Source organism: Lontra canadensis, unplaced genomic scaffold (genome assembly GCF_010015895.1).
Source record: "Lontra canadensis isolate GAN:19392208 unplaced genomic scaffold, GSC_riverotter_1.0 scaffold8, whole genome shotgun sequence".
Lineage (NCBI taxonomy): Eukaryota > Metazoa > Chordata > Mammalia > Carnivora > Mustelidae > Lontra > Lontra canadensis.
In genome coordinates this window covers 11,310,785-11,330,732 of record NW_022631002.1, presented here as the reverse complement: position 1 = coordinate 11,330,732, position 19,948 = coordinate 11,310,785, and the positions used below count along the sequence as shown (strand labels likewise).

General features: G+C 44.9%; 1 protein-coding gene across 2 annotated transcripts; it reads right to left on the bottom strand.

Annotated features, from left to right (window-relative positions):
* Positions 1-4,153: 4,153 nt before the first annotated feature.
* On the bottom strand, positions 4,154-19,899 carry KARS1 (lysyl-tRNA synthetase 1). Of its 2 annotated transcripts, XM_032853933.1 has the most exons (15): positions 19,769-19,893; positions 16,880-17,059; positions 15,151-15,310; positions 14,023-14,188; positions 10,893-10,986; positions 10,135-10,321; positions 9,923-10,048; positions 8,823-8,942; positions 7,467-7,629; positions 7,185-7,358; positions 6,948-7,033; positions 6,514-6,599; positions 5,768-5,894; positions 4,909-5,052; positions 4,154-4,437 (listed from the first exon to the last, which is right to left on the bottom strand). In XM_032853933.1, the coding sequence occupies exons 2-15, from the start codon at positions 17,023-17,025 to the stop codon at positions 4,339-4,341; spliced, it is 1,878 nt and encodes a 625-aa protein (XP_032709824.1). In that variant the 5' UTR covers positions 17,026-17,059; positions 19,769-19,893; the 3' UTR covers positions 4,154-4,338. The 2 variants fall into 2 exon arrangements, with proteins under 2 accessions (XP_032709824.1, XP_032709825.1); XM_032853934.1 differs by lacking the exon at positions 16,880-17,059 and having other exon boundaries at positions 19,769-19,899.
* Positions 19,900-19,948: the final 49 nt, after the last annotated feature.

The following is a 19,948-nucleotide window of genomic DNA, read 5'->3' as shown; positions in this document are numbered from 1 at the left end:
CACATAGTGCAATTTAAAATTTTCTATAGCTACATTTTAAAAAGTCAAAAGAAACAGGTGAAATTAATTTTAATCATATATTTTATTTAGCCCAGTGTGTCCAAAGTCTTGTCATTTCAGCGTGTAACCAATATTAAAAAAAAAAAAAAAAAACCAACTGAGATATTTTACATTTTTTTTTCATACTTTAGAAATCTGGTATGTGTTTTACACTTAAAATGCCTCTCAATGTGGACTGGCCACATTTCAGATCCTCAATAGCCACACATGGCTAGTGGCTGCTCTAATGGATAGCCTGGGTCTAAAACCGTCAGGTTGCCAGGAATAGTAGCATACTTTGTCTGGATGATTCAGGAGCCCGTGCCATCCAGCAATTGTATACCTCAGTTCCTAAAGGTGAGAGAATTCAGTTTTCTTCTCCGTAAACTTCAAAAGTTAGAGGAGACAGGAGTGCAACTTACTTGACCCCATTCTTATCTCCAGTTCAGGGGAAAAGGGCCACAGACCTCCTCCAAGGCTAAGGACCCTGCTCATTATCCCTTTCTAACATCTTTAACCTGCAACTGCCTCCCTCTTCTGCCTTTAAAGAGGCACTGATCCTGGCGGTGGGTGGGGTGGAAAGTCATCAATCTCAGGGATCGGTACCACCATCAGTGTAGTCAAATACACTGTAAAATGAGTCACTCTCTTTGTCATTTTCCTTCCCGTAACCCCCACAATGTAATCCACTGCCAAGTCCTGTTCGTAACTTCTTGTCTTTTGAATATATCCATTTCTGTCCATTTCCATGGCAATAGCCCAGTCTGTCTTCCCCTTGGATTGCTGTACTAACCTCTAGACTTAGACCTTTCTTTGCCCAACTCCAATTCTTTTTCACAGAGCAGCCAGACTGCTGTTTTTAAAACACAAATGTGATGTCACTGCTTAAATACTTTAGTGGCTTTCCAGGACTCTCAAAATACATAATCCCATAGCAAGGCTCAGAGATTATTCAAAATTCCATAATAGGGCTCATACCCCTGTATGACCAACTTCTTCCTGCCTCATCTGGTGGCATGTCTTATGGGCTCTCTCTAGTGTCATTGGCCTTTTCTATGCTCTTTCCTACCTCAGGGCCTTTATGCTTGTTGTTACACCATGGAAAACTCTCTCCTTTGACTAGTTAATGCTCCATTTTCTTTCAGATCTCAGATTCTGATATCCTTGGGGAAACCTTCCTTAACTGAGTCTGTTAGAGTTTCTCAATACCGCATGGATCTCTCCTTCAAAGCATTTATTAGAACTGCCATTCTACACAGTTGAAAAATGATTTAATAAATGTCTGTTTTCCATACAATTCTAGAAGCTCGATAAAACTGGAGACCATGCCTTTGTTTTCGCTCCAGTATAACAGTTAGCAAATTGTGAGCTTCAACTGTTGAAGGAGGTAATGAGGACTTTATAATTGCAATCCTTCTGTTCCTTCTGGCTTTCATCTTGTTTGTCATTTTTCCGTCACACCCCACAAACATGTTGTCTACTGCTTCAGTTCATCTGTCTCCAGCCTTTTTTTTTAGATTAAAAAAAAATTTTTTTTTGTTTATTTGACAGATCACAAGTAGGCAGAGAGGCAGGCAGAGAGAGACAGGAGGAGGCAGGCTCCCCGCTGAGCGGAGAGCCCGACACGGGACTCGATCCCAGGACCCTGAGATCAGGACCCGAGCCGAAGGCAGAGGCTTTAACCACTGAGCCACCCAGGTGCCCCAAGTCTCCAGCCTTCTTGAGGAGACAGCTGGTGTCTGCGCCCAGCCTACTACTAAACAACTCTATTTTTTTTTTTTTTAAGATTTATTTACTTGAGAGAGAGAAAGCAAGCACAAGTAGGAGGGGCAGAAGGAGAGGGAGAGAGTCTCCAGCAGACTCTCCGCTGAGTGTGAGCCTGAAGTGGGGCTTGATCCTGCAATCCTGAGATCATGACCTGAGCAGACACCAAGAGTCAGATGCTCAACCGACTGCCCCAACCAGGCGACCCTAAACAGCTCTTCTAAGGTCACTTGGGACCTTGATGGTCCTTGTTGCCTTTTCCAGTGGTAGCGTGGCTTGCAGTCCAGTAACGTTTATCTTGAACCTATGCCGTCTCCTTTGGGGAGGTGGTTTTCATTTTAATTGAATACTGTCTTGTGAAGGATGTGCAATCTGGAAGTGTTTCTTCTGAAATGCCACCTGGTCATCCACCACCAATGCCAAGTGCTCCCAGAGCCTGTGTTTAAATGCCAGCGAGGGGTGGAGGTGCTCAACACGGAGCTTAATTCCCAGCGAGGGGATTCTGTGTGCTCAGATCAGTGTACCAGCTATAGAAGTGACACCCTGCTGTCAAAGTAGACTCCTTGGGACACTTGCAGGTTTTGCTGAGATGAGAAAGACAAGTTGTTCAGGGTAGGACTCACCTATAGTTTCCCCCAGCTGCCTCACGTGTTGGGGCTGGGGGCTCCACCTATAGTTTCCCCCAGCTGCCTCACATGTTGGGGCTGGGGGCTCCATTTTTTTTTTTTTTAAGATTTTATTTATTTTATTTGACGGACAGAGATCACAAGTAGGCAGAGAGGCAAGCAGAGAGAGAGAGGAGGAAACAGGCACCCCGCTGAGCAGAGAGCCCGATGCGGGGCTCGATCCCAGGCCCCTGGGATCATGACCTGAGTCAAAGGCAGAGGCTTTAACCCACTGAGCCACCCAGGCGCCCCTGGGGGCTCCATTTTAACAGCAGGCTCTCGGCCGTACCCTTGTCTCATTCCTAGCCCAGCTGAAATGAGCCGAAGGTAATGAGAAAAGTCCAGACTTATGTTCATCATACTTACTGTTCCTGACATTAAATGAGGTCTGAAACCCAATGCTCATTCTTTCCTCTGAAATTGCACTTCCTGGTTTGTCCCATTTCAGTAAATGACAACTCTTCAGTTGTTCAGGCCCCAAACTGTAAAATCATTTTTTTAAAAAAAGATTTTATTTATTTATTTGACAGAAAGAGATCACAAGTAGGCAGAGAGGCAGGCGGCGGGTGGGGAAGCAGGCTCCCCAGTGAGCAGAGAGCCCAATATGGGACTCGATCCCAGGATGCTGAGATCATGACCCGAGCCAAAGACAGAGGCTTAACCCACTGAGCCACCCAGGCGCCCCTAAAATCATATATTTGAATTCTTTTTCTTACAACCCAAGTCCCCTCACCAAATTCTACGAACCTCAGGACCAGGCGGAGTCCAATGACATGTAACCAACTCCATTACTTCAAACCATCAGCTACCGTCTCCCTCTAACTCTTGCCCTCCCTGTGCTAACTACAGCAGTATTTTCAAAGCACTCTGCCAGAAACCCTCCAATGGCTACTCATGTCACGCATAATAAAACACACGCTCCTCAGCATGGCTTACAGCGGCCTGGGTGATCTGGCCCCTTACAGCCTTTGCTTACTCCTCTCCAGCCACACCAGATGCTTTGCTATTCATCAAAAACAGTCCTCGGGGCGCCCGGTTGGCTCAGTTGGTAGAGCACACAACTCTTGTTCTCAGGTAGAGTTTGAGCCCCACGTTGGGTGTAGAGATTACTTAAAAATGTTACCTAGGGGCGCCTGGGTGGCTCAGTCATTAAAGCCTCTGCCTTTGGCTCAAGTCATGGTCCCGGGGTCCTGGGACTGAGCCCTGCATCGGGCTCCCTGCTTGGTGGGGAGCCTGTTTCTCTCTCCCACTGCCCCTGCTGGTGTTCCCTCTCTCACTGTGTCTCTGTCAAATGAATAAATAAAATCTTAAAAAAAAAAAAAAAGGGTAATCTAAAAGTTTTCTCTGATTATATATTTAAAATAGCACTGTCCCCCAACCACCTCCTTCTAGAATAGCACTTCTGTCCCCTGACCTGTTTTTTTTCTTAGTATGTACCAGAAATGTGTATTTACTTGTTTCTTGTCTAGTTGCCCTCAACCCCTAAATGAATACAAGTTCCACAAAAGTAGGAACTTGGCTTTTGCTCACTGCTGTCTCCAACCCCTCAGCACAATGCCTGACACAGAGCAGACATGAATACAAAATTGTTGAATGAATGAAGTGGTATAATCTTAAACATCCACTAGGCCAGCTGTCTGAGTAAAAGTTGACATTCTACAGAAAACATAGTCATGAGACGCGAGTAGAGACAAATGGTTTATTTGGGAACAAGAAGTAAAAAGGAATTTTTAATTCCTCTTCTCTCTTTTGGTGGCAGAACCGAACTGTGATCGTTAAATGGAGAGCAACACACAAGAATTCCCCCGTAGTCCTTGACTGAGTTATATGACTTGCCTGAGGCCTGAGTTATATGACTTGCCATCGTTTTCTAGACTGAAGTGCCAGCTGTTGTGTTATCTGACGTATCAGTGGTGGCCCCACTCTCTTTCTTGTCTTCGGGTTTCATGGCAGGAAAGAGAAGTACTTCCTACAGGAGAGAAAATGCATTCTGAAGGAAGCAGCATGCTCTTTTTCACAGCTGTCCACTCATTCCTTTTGCTTCTGGTTACTGTGGCCCAAATCCAGAGATCTCGGCTTTTACTTCAACTTAGTCCCTCTCAAATACAGGGGATGGAAAAGAATGCGTGAACACAGAGGTTCTCTGACAGTAGGATTTCCCTGTCTGTAACAATGGGAGTACCAGTTTCTGTGCCTCCCTCATAGGGCGACTTAAATTACATGATGCACGGCTTAGTGTGTTCCTGGGATCCTCAAGAAATGCAAACGACGAGTACGCTTTCTGCCTCAGGTAGGAAAAAACCCAAATCCTATGAGGTCAGATGCCCTGACTGTCCTCCTTCCAGCCCAGAGACCCCTCCTTTCTTCTCCAGGCCCACATTACCCCGGCTCTGAGTGCGGAGCTCCTTGGGGCAGTGCGCACTGGAGGCCCGCCACGTACCTTGATGTTATTGGAGTCTGTGAGAAACATGGTGACGCGGTCGATGCCCATGCCCCAGCCAGCCGTCGGGGGCAGCCCGTATTCCAGAGCAGTGCAGAAGTTTTCATCTATGAACATGGCTTCGTCGTCGCCAGCAGCCTTAGCCTGCAAGAGAACCAAAGAGCGACAGTGTTCCAGGCCGCACGGTCTCTCAGGGTCTGAGTGAGCGCATCAGCACATTCCCAGGGACAACCACTCCGGGAATGGTCTGGACACCCAGCATGTCTCGGGAATTGGCTTCCCAGTAACTTCAGGATGGAGCCATTTCTTTCCAAGACCAGGTCGGGGCAGGTGAGCTCCACTTCAGAACCCATGAGAATTTGTCTGTGAAATGAAAACACCTCCACTGCCCCAGAATATCCGTGAGACTGATATTCGGAGACTGAGGATTCCCAAGAGTCTTTCCCTCATTTCCTGAAACTACCCATCCATGGCAGTGCTGGTGCAGGCAGCTGGTGGGGGCTCTGTCTTCATTAATCTATCTGCCTCTTGCCCCAAAGTCCCCTTAATAAAAGTATCATCTAAGAAAAATGATGTTCTTGTTAGGCAAATGTATTTTCAAGGCAAGCATCACACTCCCCACACAGATATGATCATGCTATTTCCTCTATGTGGAAATTCTAGGGCCCAAACCAGCCAAGTTCTCCTTCTTGAAATGGGACTTCCTCCAGTGAAGCTGGTGGCTTTACCCTTCGTTTCTGCTGAAGCCACCAAGAGATGCAGACAATGACAGAGACCAGGGTTCAGACTGACATTGTCTAGTGAGTGGGCACAGGAGGAAACAGCTGCCTCTGCCCCCCGCTTTGCCCCCCCGCCCCACCTTGGCCTGTTCTTCAAACAGCTGTCGCTGCCGCACAGGGTCGTTGAGCTCGGTGTAGGCATTGCAGATTTCCTTCTTCATGACAAACAGCTCAAAGCGCTCAGTCAGACCCTCTTTAGAGCGGTGCCTGGGGTAGGAGACCAAAGGGGAGGCTGAACATACAGGTTCACTAATAACATCTGCTACAATCACAGGAGTTCCTGAATTCCAGTTGATTCCACAGTGCTGCAAATTGAGACCTGAGGCCCGTATGCACTCTAGCACCAAGTCATTTGGTACAGTAGTGAGGAGGGTGAGAGACGTGGAAGCTTTAATCATCTTCACAACATGCCTGTGTGGGAGATGGGTGCAATGCCCATACCTCCTGTGTTCAGGCCCTGCTGTGCCCTGTCACGCTGACCCCGAGCTGCCCACAGGACTTGCTTTGGCCACTGGGACATCAGCAGAGGCTTGACATGTGTTTGCACCTTGGGGTTGGTTCTGGAACCCGGCTAGCATGTAAGGGAGCCCAGGCTATGCTGCCAGAGAGAGGCTACATGAAGAGGTTCTGGAGGACGAGAAGCCATGTGGAGGGGACACGAGGCACCTGAGTTCCTAGTTACAGCCACTTTAGTCACCCTCGCTACCACTCAGTAGAGAAGAGTACCCAATGGACCCACAAACTCCTGAGAACTGCTGCTTTGTGTCACTAAATTCTGAAGTTGTTAGGCAGTAACAGTTAACTGAAATACCTTGTTTTACCTTACCATTTAGCCAAAGGGCTCATTATCTGCGGGTGATCACAGATGAATGTAGGATTGATGCATGTCGTTTCCAGGAACTCCCCAACAAGCTTAAGGAAAAAGCAAAGCAGAGCTAGAGATCCTTTCTGAATGGCATTTTGATTGTCCCAGCTCTGGTGGAGGAGGACTCCGCTCTACCCACTCACTACCTGCTGCTACTGGGGTTTATCCTAAGTCTCTCCCTGGCTGGTACAGTTTAACTGAGATTACCTAACTTCTTGGCACAGAGCTTAGTACAACAGGAGTTCAAAACCTGTGAATTCTCTTATTTCTCTCTGTGAGGGCTTTCCTGAGAGGCTGGGGAAGCTGGTGCTCCACAGCGGAATTCACCTTCGTATGGAGCAGGGGGTTGGTAAGCACGGGATGAGGGCATGTACTTGCAGAGCACAGTCTGTCACCTTATCAAGGAGCCTGGCTGTGGTCCGAGGTGGAGGGCATTCAACAGCTCTTGCCACGCAGATGTCATCAAGAATTTTGCGAGTTTCTGTAATACAAATGTACACGTCAGGACAGAAGGCGTTACACAGTAAAAAAGTATATAAGAAATGGCGTGGGAAATTCTTGCCCTGACCTCATCTAATTCAGGGCTGAACAGGAAGGAACCGTTCCGTGGATGCGTGCATCACTTCACCTACCTTCAGTTTCAAAGAGCCTGGTGTCTGGCAGTTTCATCCCCAAGGCCTTCTCCAGCTCTTCTACCATGCTGATTCTCCGGAAAGGCGGGGTGAAGTCAATCTCACAGGCTTCGCCCTCTGGGCCATCTGGGTGGTAGGTGACCTTGTAACTGCCTGTAATGTGCTTCACCATCCCTGGGAAAGAAATCTGTCATTTAAAGAGGACCCACGGGAAGTCCTCCCGAAAGCAGCACCCCACCCCTTCAGACATGTGTGAAAGACAAAGGAAATGGGACAGGTCACCTGATACCATCTTTTCCGTGATTTCCATGAGATCGTGATAGTCTGCATAGGCCATGTAGAACTCACAGGTGGTGAACTCAGGATTGTGAGTCAAATCAATTCCTTCATTCCGGAACTGGCGTCCAATTTCATAAACCCGGTCAATGCCACCAACCACCAATATCTAATAACACATGGCCAAAGTCATGGCAGCTAATAGTAATGACTCTGGAAAGTCTGTCTACAAAAGCTAATTTGGTTTTCATAGCTCAGGCCTGTTTTCAGGTCTCTAACCAAATGCTGAGTAACCTACCCTCTTCAGACCTCTGTAGTGGACAGTCATCATTCATTCTGGTTGCTGAGGACCTCTGAATACTCTTCCTCTGCTGGGAGAGGACTTTCTCTTGTGAGTGTGAGCCTCCTCAAGAAAGGAGCCTCTTGGGGTTAGGATGCAGGCATCCTAAGCTCCCCACCAGTCAGACATGACCATACAGCTTTTGAAATGATGAAAGAAATAAGTACTACAGAAGTCCTAATGGCAACAACCTGTGCCAAGAGCCAGGGTCACGAGCTGTGTTAGTTGTCCCCCGTGGAAAAGATCCAGCTTCTCCATAGGAACAGCCCAGATAGGCCTGAGAATCATTCCTAGCCCTGTGGTCTCCAAGCCTGAATCTCTGATCCCTCTGGCTCCTGGGAACCGTGAGCTTCCTTATATATTTGAATACATTCTTCTTGTGTTTAAACTAGTTGTAACAGGGTGCCTGGGTGGCTCAGTGGGTTAAGCCGCTGCCTTCGGCTCAGCTCATGATCTCAGGGTCCTGGGATTGAGTCCCACATTGGGCTCTCTGCTCAGCGGGGAGCCTGTTTCCCTCTCTCTGCCTTCCTCTCTGCCTTCTTGTGATCTCTCTCTCTGTCAAATAAATAAATAAAATCTTTAAAAAAACAAAAAGCAAAAAACCAAAAACTAGTTGTAACAGCTTTTGTTGTCTGCAACAATTTCCAATGACAGTCTTCTATATTTGCTCTGGTCATTTATAACATTTATTGTCAACTTCTAGGCAGAGATCAAACTTTTCTATAAAAGACTAAAATCAGATTTAATCCAAGGAGGACTATAAACTTAAAATATGAGAACCAAAGCAGGTTAGGAGGAGCTCTACACCTGGGAAAGACAATCCCTTTGCCCTCGGACCTGCAATGCTTTACTGATCTTGTAGAGAACTTTTGGAAGTATAACATTCACAGGACCGGCAGATTATAATACTCTCCTGGCTGTTCTACCCTCATTGTTCCTCTTATTTCTAACTGCACCTACCCAGCCAGTGGGTTTCCAGCCTTCTGCTTCTTGAAGGAACAAGGCATCCTCTTACTGCTTACCTTATGGTAGAGCTCTGGAGCAACTCTCATGTATAAATTCATGTCCAGCTCATTGTGGTAGGTGATGAAAGGCTTGGCCACTGCTCCTCCTGGGATGACGTTCATCATGGGAGTCTCAATCTAAACGACAGGGAGAAACATTTAGTCTTCACACAGAGGTCCTCAAACCAGAGGCCTTTGGGCTAACTCAGGTTTTGCATGGATATGTTCTATCCTTGTCATATCCCCAAGTAAAAGTCAAGTCTAATAGTCATATGCAGGTGGTGCTTGATAAAAAAGTAGAGATGACCTGATTTTCTAGAAGCATCTCAGTTTCTTTTAACACCAAACACCATTAATATAGTACCATAAATTTTCATAAACTGTAAATTAAAATTTTTTTCAAAGATTTTATTTGTCTGAGCAGGGAGCCTGATGGGGGACTCGATCCCAGCACCCCAGGGTTCTGACCTGAGCCAAAGGCGGATGCTTAACTGAGTGAGCCACCCAGGTGCCCATAAATTAAAATTTTAAGAAACACTGTAAGTTGAAATGCTTTTATCTTTTGACTCAGTTATTACAGACATGCAAAATGCTCCAGAATATATTGGGAAAGGGGAACCAGGTCCATCAGAATACATACAGTATTACTTCATTTATGTTTAAAGCAAAAAATAAAACCCTTCTAAAACATTTTACCACAAACCTCATTTGCAGCAAGCTCAGGTACATATGCCAGCATATATTTTTCATACATCCCTGTTTCTTTGAATTTGTTTTACAATAACATGAATTTACTTTTCTTGCACAATTAAAACCTATTCTTTTTTTTTTAATGCTACAAAAAAGCAAAAGCAAAATGAGTCGATAACACACTGAACGTGACATCATTAGTGTGTGGAAGGCCCTATATTTTGTCCATTGTTTCAGAATTCAGGTCCTGCCTTCTTAATCAGGGCACTGAAAAAAAACAAGGTGGGATGAAGACAGTATGGAGAAAGGGGACTTTTCCTTGAGCACGAACAATATGGACACAGGACATGGAGACGGGAAGAGAAGGAATTAGAGGCAGGCATAACAAGGCAGCTGGCTCATCATGCAAGGTAAGAACTCTCCCTCACCTCTAGGAATCCCAACTCATCCAGGAAACTCCTTATATATGTGATGATCTTAGAGCGGACGATAAATTTCTGCCTCACGAAGTCATTCAGGATCAAGTCCAAGTATCTCTGGCGATACCGTGTTTCCTAAACCAAAAGCAACAGACAGAAATCACTGCTAAGTCTGATTCAATGCCACAATAAATCGCAGTGAAGAGGCCACAAGAGCTTACCTTGTCTTTGAGGCCGAAGTGGAGATGAGGTAACATATGCAAGCAAGGAGACAGCAGTGTGATCTCATAGGGAATGATGCTCAGCTCACCCTTCTTGGTTTTCCCAGGATTCCCCTGAACTCCAATTATGTCTCCCCGACGCAGCTTGTTATTGATGTGAATAAATTCTTCTTCTGATTTGTAATTCCTGAAAGTAAAACATACTTCAGTATACAATACTCCAAATTAAAACTGACCACAGATTTAGTTTTTTTTTTTTTTTTTTTTAAGATTTTATTGATTTTTTAGAGAGAGAGAGAGCACAAGTGGGGGGAAGGGGAGAGGAATAAAGGAATTCCTCGTAGACTCGTGCTGCGCATGGAGCCTCCCTCGGGGCTCTATCCCATGACCTGAGCTGAAATGAAGAGTTGGATGCTTAACTGACTTCACTCCCCACTGGTTTAGTTTTTCAAACTGATCTCTGGAATCCTCACCAAACTGCAGATGCCTAGATAGTGTGCACCTGAGAAGAATCTCTGATTCTTCTGTCAACTGCTGTATTGTGATCTGCCACCTGTAACTGCTGCACAACCTGAGAGCAGCTGTTATTCTCTAGGTGACCAGATGGCCTTTTTATTCTCTTTTTCAGCCTTAATCAACCATAAGCTACTTTTTAACTTTAAATACCAACAGGAAAGGGAGACCCACATGGGCCTTTGTCCCCAACCATGTTGCTTTGGGGCCATCTGAAAGGCCTGTAATGGGGTATTTCTACATACCTGGAATTGGCCATGACTTGCAACTTGACCCCCTCTCCTCTAAGGTCATAGAAGATGAGCTTTCCCCCAGAAGCTCTTTTGGCATGTATCCTACCTAGAAAAAGAACAACAAAAATAGTGACCAATAAAACCAGAAGCCATTTTGTAGTATCAGTGCTAGAAAAGTTCCCTCTGCCATTGTTTATGTCTGGATACAATGTCCTATGACCATAGACTAGAATAGTTTGATTTTAGCCTGAGAATTAAGCTCAGTCTTTTTCTTCATGGCAACGATCCTCATTAGATCAGTTAAAAATGTGCAGGAAGATTAGGATTTAAAGCTGTTTACTGGACTCCTGGAACATGGCTGTGTCAGTGGCAGCATAGTCTTTGTATCTATCTCAATCCTCACATAAAAATAGAAAGCACAGGGGCGTCTGGGTGGCACAGTGGGTAAAGCCTCTGCCTTCCACTCAGGTCATGATCTCAGGGTCCTGGGATCGAGTCCCGCAGTGGGCTCTCTGCTCAGCAGGGAGCCTGCTTCCCCACCACCCCGCACCCCCCGCCCGCTTCTCTGCCTATTTGGGATCTCTCTCTCCCTGTCAAATAAAAAAATCAAAATCTTAAAAAAAGAAAGAAAGCAAGAAAGCAAGCACTACTAGACAGGCAAGGCCAAAAAGTTATGGACAAAATTTACAACAAAATTATGTGGGAAGATATTCCCAGAAATCTCCAAATACAAGCCATGGGGCAAACCACCAAGAAACCTAAGGAAAAAGCTGTAGGGAGCAATAAAGTGTCTGATGAGTCTGAGAACTGGAAATTTCCAAAATAGCCATAGGCAGTCACTGGAAATGTGGCAGCTGAACCCAGGAGGGGATGTGCCCACTGCCACATGTGTAAGTATAGGGGGCTGGGGCTGCATAGAGTCTAAATGAGCTGACGCCCTTCAGGGTAGCCTCAGGAACCTACTAAACTTAACAGCCAGAGCTCCCTTCTAGGGCAAGGCCCACAAAACTGAAAAAGACCAGGAACACATAGACAAAGGAAAGAGAAGGTCCAACAAAAGTGAGGAAAGGGAAGAGAGCCTGGAAATCTCAAAAAGCAAGCTGCTTTAATTCCGAACACTGGACAAAACAACAGAAGAGGGAGCTCAGCTAAGCTGGAAAAGCTATCTAAACTAAATTTCCTTTTAATATTTCAGGAAAACTAATTTCACATAAAAATGAACAAGATATAAGCACTGAAGTAAAATATCAGTTATTAAATAAAAAAAGCACTTGGGACAGACAAGTGCTCAGAAAAAAACAATGCTGGCGCGCGTGGGTGGCTCAGTGGGTTACAGCCTCTGCCTTCGGCTCAGGTCGTGATCCCAGGGTCCTGGAATCGAGCCCCGCATGGGGCTCTCTGCTCAGCGGAGAGCCTGCTTCCTCCTCTCTCTCTGCCTGCCTCTCTGCCTACTTGTGATCTCTGTCAAATAAATAAATAAAATCTTAAAAAAATAATAAGTAAATAAAATCTTAAAATAAACAAACAAATAAATAAATAAAAAATAAAAAAGCACTTGTGACAGACATGCTCAGAAAAAAACAATGCTGGGGCGCCTGGGTGGCTGAGGGGGTTAAAGTGCCTTTAGCTCAGGTCAGGATCCCAGGGTCCTGGGATCAGGCCCTGTGTCGGGCTCTCTGCTCGGCAGGGAGCCTGTGTCCTCCTCTCTCTCTCTCTGCCTGCTTGTGATCTGTCTGTCAAATAAATACATAATTAAAAAAAAATCTTAAAAAAAAAAAAAAATTCTATTTCACAGTGAGTTGCAAGACCTGTAGAAAGGGACATGAAACCAAAAGCCTCACAAATTAAAGTAACAGAAAAACTAAGAAATGAAGTGACACACGAAAAAATCAGAAATAAAGTCATTTCAGAAAAGAAGACTAGAGAAAAATAAGAGTGAATACAATAATGCTTTAAAAGACACCAGGTGGATTAGAAGAATAAAATTTAAATATCAAAGCATAAAATAAAGGATAAAAAGGGCTTGAAAAGTGACAAATATTAAAAAGGGAAGATCCAACATATGGATATAAGGAGTCCCAAAAGAAAACCAAAGCAAGAAAGAGAACATAAAAAAAATTGTATTTAAGAAAAATTTCCTAAAAGACTTGAAAATACATATTTGAAGAGTACACTGTGTGCCTGAGAATACTGACTCAGAATGACTAACATCTTGACATGTTTTAATAAAATTACTAGGCTTGAACCTTTGGGCATTTAGGTACTGGTAGAAGTTTTCTTTGGGTAGCTGAAATTACGGGTAACTAAACTTTTCTCCCTGCTGCTTTAAATGTTCTAAATTTTCTACTATTAATAGTTTCACTTTTTGGGGGTGGGTCAAATAAGACATTTATTTTTTTTATTTTTTTTATTTTAGAGAGAGTGTGAGCGTGTGCGCAAGCAGAGGGAGCAGCAGGCGGAGAGTCTCTCCAGCAGACTCCATCTGTGCTGAGCGCAGAGCATGACATGGGGCTTGATACCAAGACCCTGAGATCATGACCTGAGCCGAAACTAAGAGTCAGATGTTCAACCAACTGAGCCACCCAGGCACCCCAAAGACATTCTCTTTTTTTTATAGTTACCTCTATGCCCAAGGTGGGCCTTGAACTCATGACCCCCAGATCAAGAGTCTCCTGCTCTATGGACAGAGCTTGCCAGGTGCCCCAGGTTTTTTTTTTTTTTTAATTAAGGAAAAGATCCCATGCAAGATACTAGAACTCCAAAATAACCATGTTCTAGAAATACAGTCTCAGTGCAAAACATTCTCAGGCCACAGGTGGGAATTTTTAGGAGCATGGGGCCACAGCTCCCACTGGAAAGAGGAAGTCCTCCTGAAGCACTGTGATTCAGCAGCAGCATCAGGTCAGGAGCTCTGCTCAGAGAACTCACCTTCCTCTGCTGTATCCCCTCATCCAGAATACACGCTCATGTCTTAGGGCTGCTCTGTTTCTTCCTGTGATGGAAAGAGAGCAGCCCTGTCCCTCATTAAGTAGTAGCCTCAGACACAGACTACTTGAAAGCAAGACCAACCCTGACCTTCCTCTGTGCTCCTGCAGAGGCCTGTGCTGTGGGAGCTCAGCAAACTGCCAGGGAGTCCTCGTACCTGCCACCTTTAAGGTGATGTCCGTTAGGTGGTCCCCAGGCTGCAGGTGACTGTATTCTTGGATGAAATCAGTGAGCGAGATGTCAACATGGAACTTGTGTGGGTACGGGTCTTCCCCACTGATCTTCAGCTGCTGGACTGCTTGGCTGCGGATCTTGAAGTATTGCTATTGGAGGGAAAAAAAAAAAGCTTCTGAAAAGTTGAACCTGGTCAGACCAGTGGCCCATCAAGCAGAGTACTGTATTCTGCCCCAGAGTGGCTCCAATGCATTAAGGTTTCCTAACCCGAAACCTCCAGATCTTTGAAATCCCAGGATTTGATATGGATTGAGATTTGCACTTAAGTTATGCACAGTGGCCAAATCCACAGGTGGAAATCAAGACCAGAACTCCAAAACGTAAGATTCAGTGAAAAGAAAAATCGGAATTCTGCCTAAAATAAGTTTAATTTGTACCAATGGCCTTGGTTAGCACTTTTGTGGATACATCTGCATGGTGAGTTATGTACCTTTTTTCCTACTTTCCCACCTCTGGCTACATATCAGATTTTCCCCAAGACCAGCCTTTGGGGCCTGGAAGATGTACAAAGGGAATATTCTAAGGCAGGGGCCAGCACACTTTTTTGGATGCAACCACCCAACTCTGCTATTATGTGAAAGCACCTTAGACCAATGTAAACAAATGGGTATGGGCTCCAACACAATTTTATTTTCAAAACCAAGGAGGGGGGATGAGAGGAAAGACAAGGAAAAGTGGATCTGGCCTACAGACTACAGTTTGCTGATCTATAGTCCAAAGTAAACCCTAGCCAATCTTTAGGGAGATAGCCTCTCTGGATTTACCCTAAGGCCCAGCTAGTTTCAGGGGACATTAGCTAGACACTTGAAAGTCCTGAATCCTCCCAAATGCCCGCTGAGAGTTCATCAGGAAAATGCTCATGGCCTGTGCCTTTAATCGGATGGAGTAACAGACCTCCCTGCCCCCCCCCCACCCCATTTGCAGCGACCCAAGGCTCACTGCTTGTTCCAGTTCCTATTTATTTTCTTAGTGACTGGTCCCAAGGAATTTGCCTTAAGTCTCATCAGAAGCTTCCCCAATCTCAGCCAGAGTGGTGGCCCAGGGGACTCACATTTGGGTCCAGAGTCTCCTCCTCAGCACCCACACCATTGTCAGCGGTGTGGTTGGTGGCAGCAGCAGTGGCCTGGCTTAGTTGTTTTTCACTGAGCTCCTTCTGCTTGGCCTCCTTCTCTGCGATTTTCTTCTCAGCTTTCAGGCGTCTCTTTAGCTCACTGTTGGGAAGATGGAAATGTTCAATGTGACAGTTGCCTGAGAGTCCTCTACTATGTTCTGCCCCATAACCACTTATCAAAAATATGAACAGCCTGGGGGGAAATGCTCTTGCCTGGTTCTACACCCCCACTTCTAGTCTCTTAGTCAACGATATAAATGAGTAAGATAAAGGAAAAGTAAGTTTAGACTAAAGATGTGAAAGGTCTTTCTCAGACTCTGCTTTCCAGTGTGAGATCCTAATTAAAACCAAGATACCCCAGGACGAAGAAAAACTGAAACAGGCAACATCTCCAGCTCTGTCTGCCACCCGTCTCTACATCTCTCCAAGGAATGGGTTAGTTGGGGTTAGGACGGGTGGGGGAGAGGTGGCTCTTCAGAGTTCAAGGAGACATGTCACTGACAATCTCTCCCTCAGCATTGGTCAATGCACTGACAATGGCCCTCAGTATTGGTCTGTCTGCTGGAGCTTGACTTTGACAACAAACTGGCAGGACAGTGTATAAACCAGCATAGAGCAGGGCATCATACAACAGCTTTGGAGTCGGACTGCCTGGGACTAAATCCTGACATACCTGCCTAGGAATTATAGGACCCCCATATGTAAAATGGAAATAACAGAAGACACTCCCCTCCCCAAACGTTGTGAGGACTGAGATGACCCTCCCCTCAGCATTTAGTAAACACGCAAATGTGAGCCATCCTGGCTATCCTTCACTATCTTAAACCCTTCATTCTCTGCACCTAGGACAGAAATCTTAGATTTGGATACATTTTTAGTCAAACCCCTCACAATCTACACTCTGATCTGAAATCTTGCTATCTGAACCCAGAAACCAAACAGATTTCAAAGAGAATTGATCATTCATTCAAACCACCAGTGTTCACCAAATATTCTATAATAAATGAACCATGGCAAATGATACCAAGTCATGCTTGCATATTATCTGGCTTGAGGGCACATTCTTAATTTTCAGTATGAATTTAGAATAACTCAGTTAAAAAAATAAACTGGTGATGTAAAATAATGATTTTTAAGTAAGAAGACTGACTCCAGGGGCTTCAAAGTAGGTGTCTCTGGATGTAAACTGTCCTGTAACAGCTGTGAAGACAATCATTGCAGAACTGTATGCTAGGCCTATTGTGCTGTAATTCAGTCAGTTGGCACTGGAGCCTTTTTGGTTTTTCCTAGCACTAACATAAAAAAACCTGTTTTCCATTCAACCAGATGTTTTTCTTTAAATCAAATTAATCCTAAGGAAAATCCAAAAAGGTCCTAGAGATAGAACAAAGACTAGAAACCAAATTAATCTCAGGAGCAAACCAAGTCAAAAAGACAGGAAAGGGAAAATAACGTTTGTTCTCAACATTGTTCTAGTATAAGATCCATAAGTCACCTCTAGGATCTGAATTTATTAAAGAGAAAATAAGAAACAACTACCGGTTTTGGTAGTGGAGCGCTCTTTCCTTAGCAACAAGTCCAAAGACTTAAGCAGAGGCTTAACAGATAAGGACCTAAGTAAGGGAAGGATTTCTGCTCCCAGAGCAACAACAAAGATAAGGGCACCAACCTTCTTTTATCAGAAAGTGGCTTGTCCTTGTGAAGCGCTGTGAAAGGAGGAAGTTGATACAGTCGCAGCTCCCTCTGCCCCCACAGTGCCCAGGAGGTTTGGAGCAGGGACCCCCTAACAAGCCTTACAGCAGCTTGCGTCAACATGGCAGAACACCCCGGAACTAATGATTACCACCACCTAACAGGAAACAGAGATGTGGTGTCAGATGGGACAAAACAGTATAAATACACCCAACCAGCACTCCTACTGTTACGGGTAGGGGGCAAGGGGAGGTTGCACAAGCTTTTAGTGTTCCATTGAAGACCCTCTTCACTGACAACAACCCTGTGACACTCACTGTGCTGCACCTCTGACAACGGTCTGTTCTTGCTATGGTAGTAAGCTACATACCTGGGTCAAAACGCAAGAGCAAGGCACTCAACACTTTATAGGTAGAGATGATCACAACAATCTAGAAAATAGGAAGACAGGACCAGAAGCAGTGTCTCTGAAGCCCCTGACATGTGGCTTCTTTCTTGGGGATTAAATATGTGGCCACAAAGATGGCAATGGGAAGCATATGAAATGTCACTGTCAACTGCAAACTCTAGATGAAGCTAAAAGTAAGTCACGTAAAAGCACCTGAGTCAAAGATAAGACTTGTTTGAACTCTAGGAATAAGGAGGAAAGGAGAATTTCAGGAAGCGCCCTGGACTACATTAATTTGACCTTTCATTTGGGTATCAGTCACCTGGCAGGCAGCCCATCTGTTTTTAAACTTGGAGAAGATAACTGGCATATAGCACAGTGCTCACGAAAAATGCAGACCAAGGAAGTCCCAAGAACAATTAAGATACAGAAGGAAATGTTAGTCATTAAAAAAATTAGTTTAGCCCCTGGTAACTAGAGGAATATACATCAACAGCAGATTTTTTTTTTTTTAGACAACGTGAGGAGGTAAGGTGCAGGCAGTGTAAAGGGCATGGGCTGTGGAGTTCTGGACTTGGTTTTAGATCTCTGCTCCAGAGTCTGAGTCGGTGACTGACCACACTTTAGGGATGCACACTTCAATGTATTTAGTCACTCAGAGCCTCATTTTATTAATTTGAAAAATGGACATTAATACTTTCCCTGTAAGGTTATTCTTGAGATTAGAAAGTTTATAGTTCTAGCATAGTGTCTGACACACAGAATCTGCTTTAAAAAATGGTAGCTGTAATTAATCTAGGGAGTGAGTAAAAGGAATTAGCCAAGTTCCTCAATTTATTTCAAAACTGTACTCAGTTGGAAACCTGTTTAGGAGGCATTTATGATTTACAACCCTTAAATTCAATTACAGTTGATCTTTAAACGACCTGGGTTTTGACTGTGCAGGGCCCATTTATATGCAGATTTTTGTGGGGATAAATAAAGTATAGCACTGTAAATGCATTTTCTCTCATGATTTTTTTTTTTTAAAGATTTTATTTATTTATTTGACAGAGAGATCACAAGTAGGCAGGCAGAGAGAGAGGAGGAAGCAGGCTTCCCGCTGAGCAGAGAGCCCGATGCGGGGCTCGATCCCAGGACCCTGGGATCATGACCTGAGCTGAAGGCAGAGGATTAACCCACTGAGCCACCCAGGCGCCCCTCTCATGATTTTCTTAAAAAACATTTTTCTGTTGCTTTATTGTAAAAGTACGGCACATATTTAACATACAAAACACATGTTAATCAGCTGTTTATATTATTGATAAACTTCCAGTCAACATTGGTTATTCAGTTTTGGGGGAGTCAAACGTTACACTCGAACTTTCCATTATACAGGAGGATGGTGCCCCTAACCTCTGAGTTGCTCAAGGCTCAACTATACCGATGTAACAGATCAAAATCCAAGCAACTTTCCTAAAGGCATAAGTCCAAGACCAGGTTCCAAACATCAGATGCTCTCAGAAGGACAACATAATGGGTGCTATCAAACCATCAATTGAGATGTTTCCTTTCTCATTTTTCTAGAACATTTGATGCGTAAATCCAGAGACATAGAGGAAAATCAATTTTTACTGGTTAAGTTGTCTATTCCATCAGGGTTCAGCAAAAGAACTGAGCCCTAATGCACTAAGGCAGCCATTATTTTTAATGAATTAACTGCTCTCCTATGCCTCTGGAATGGTACTAGTTATGCACCGAACTTGGGAGTACTAAGAAAACAAATCACTGCCTGTGTTCTGTGCTTCAACTGAAGAAAGCTAGTTGAGAGAGAATATATTATATATACCCAGAAATACAGGACACAGCCAGTTAACGGAAGGCTCATCTTGATACATTTATATTTATCGTCACACTCCAAGGATTTAGGGTGGTTAACCAAGATCTATCCAGCAGTGCTCCAAAGTGCAGCCTTAGTGCGACGGTTGAATCAGACCCTACTGCTAGACTTCGGTCATTCACTCAATACTCACAGATCCTTTAAATAACCCATGTAGATAGGTGCACAACAGTTTTAAAAAGGATCCATTTAATACATAATATTCAGAATAACCAGAGTGAGGCCAAGGAGAACTGGAATGTCTTTCCGAAAAGCTCTGGTATTTAGCATTTCTCCAAAGGGTAGCGAGGCGTGGCTTAATAAGGAAAGAACGCATTTTTTCAGAGGGAGGGCAAGGAAGGAGTAAGTTTCGCTTTTCTCTAGTCAATTCTCATTTCTCCTAACTCCAGAAATACGACCACAGGGCTCCAGCAGAGCCCAACCCCGGGGCAACCTGGGGGATGTAGTTTCGGGGCGTAGCGGCTACGTCCCGGCGTGGCTGTACCCACGAGAACCGGCAGGAAGGCCCCAGGCACAGCCGCCTCGGCCGGAGCCTCGAGGCGCTTTCTAGCTCGGACTGTCAAGCCGTAAAGACTCTAATAACTCGCGGCGACACTTACTTCTTGCTCAGTTTTGGCTCCCCGCCGTCCACTTTCACCTCAGCCCCTTGCACCGCAGCCATCTTTCCCGCGGCGGGATCTAAAAGAGACGAGAGTCGCTCAGTAATTTCCAGGTCACGGCTGGAAGCTCCGCCTCTTCCGAGAGGAGGGGGCGGGCGCTCTTCGCACGCTGCTACTGCG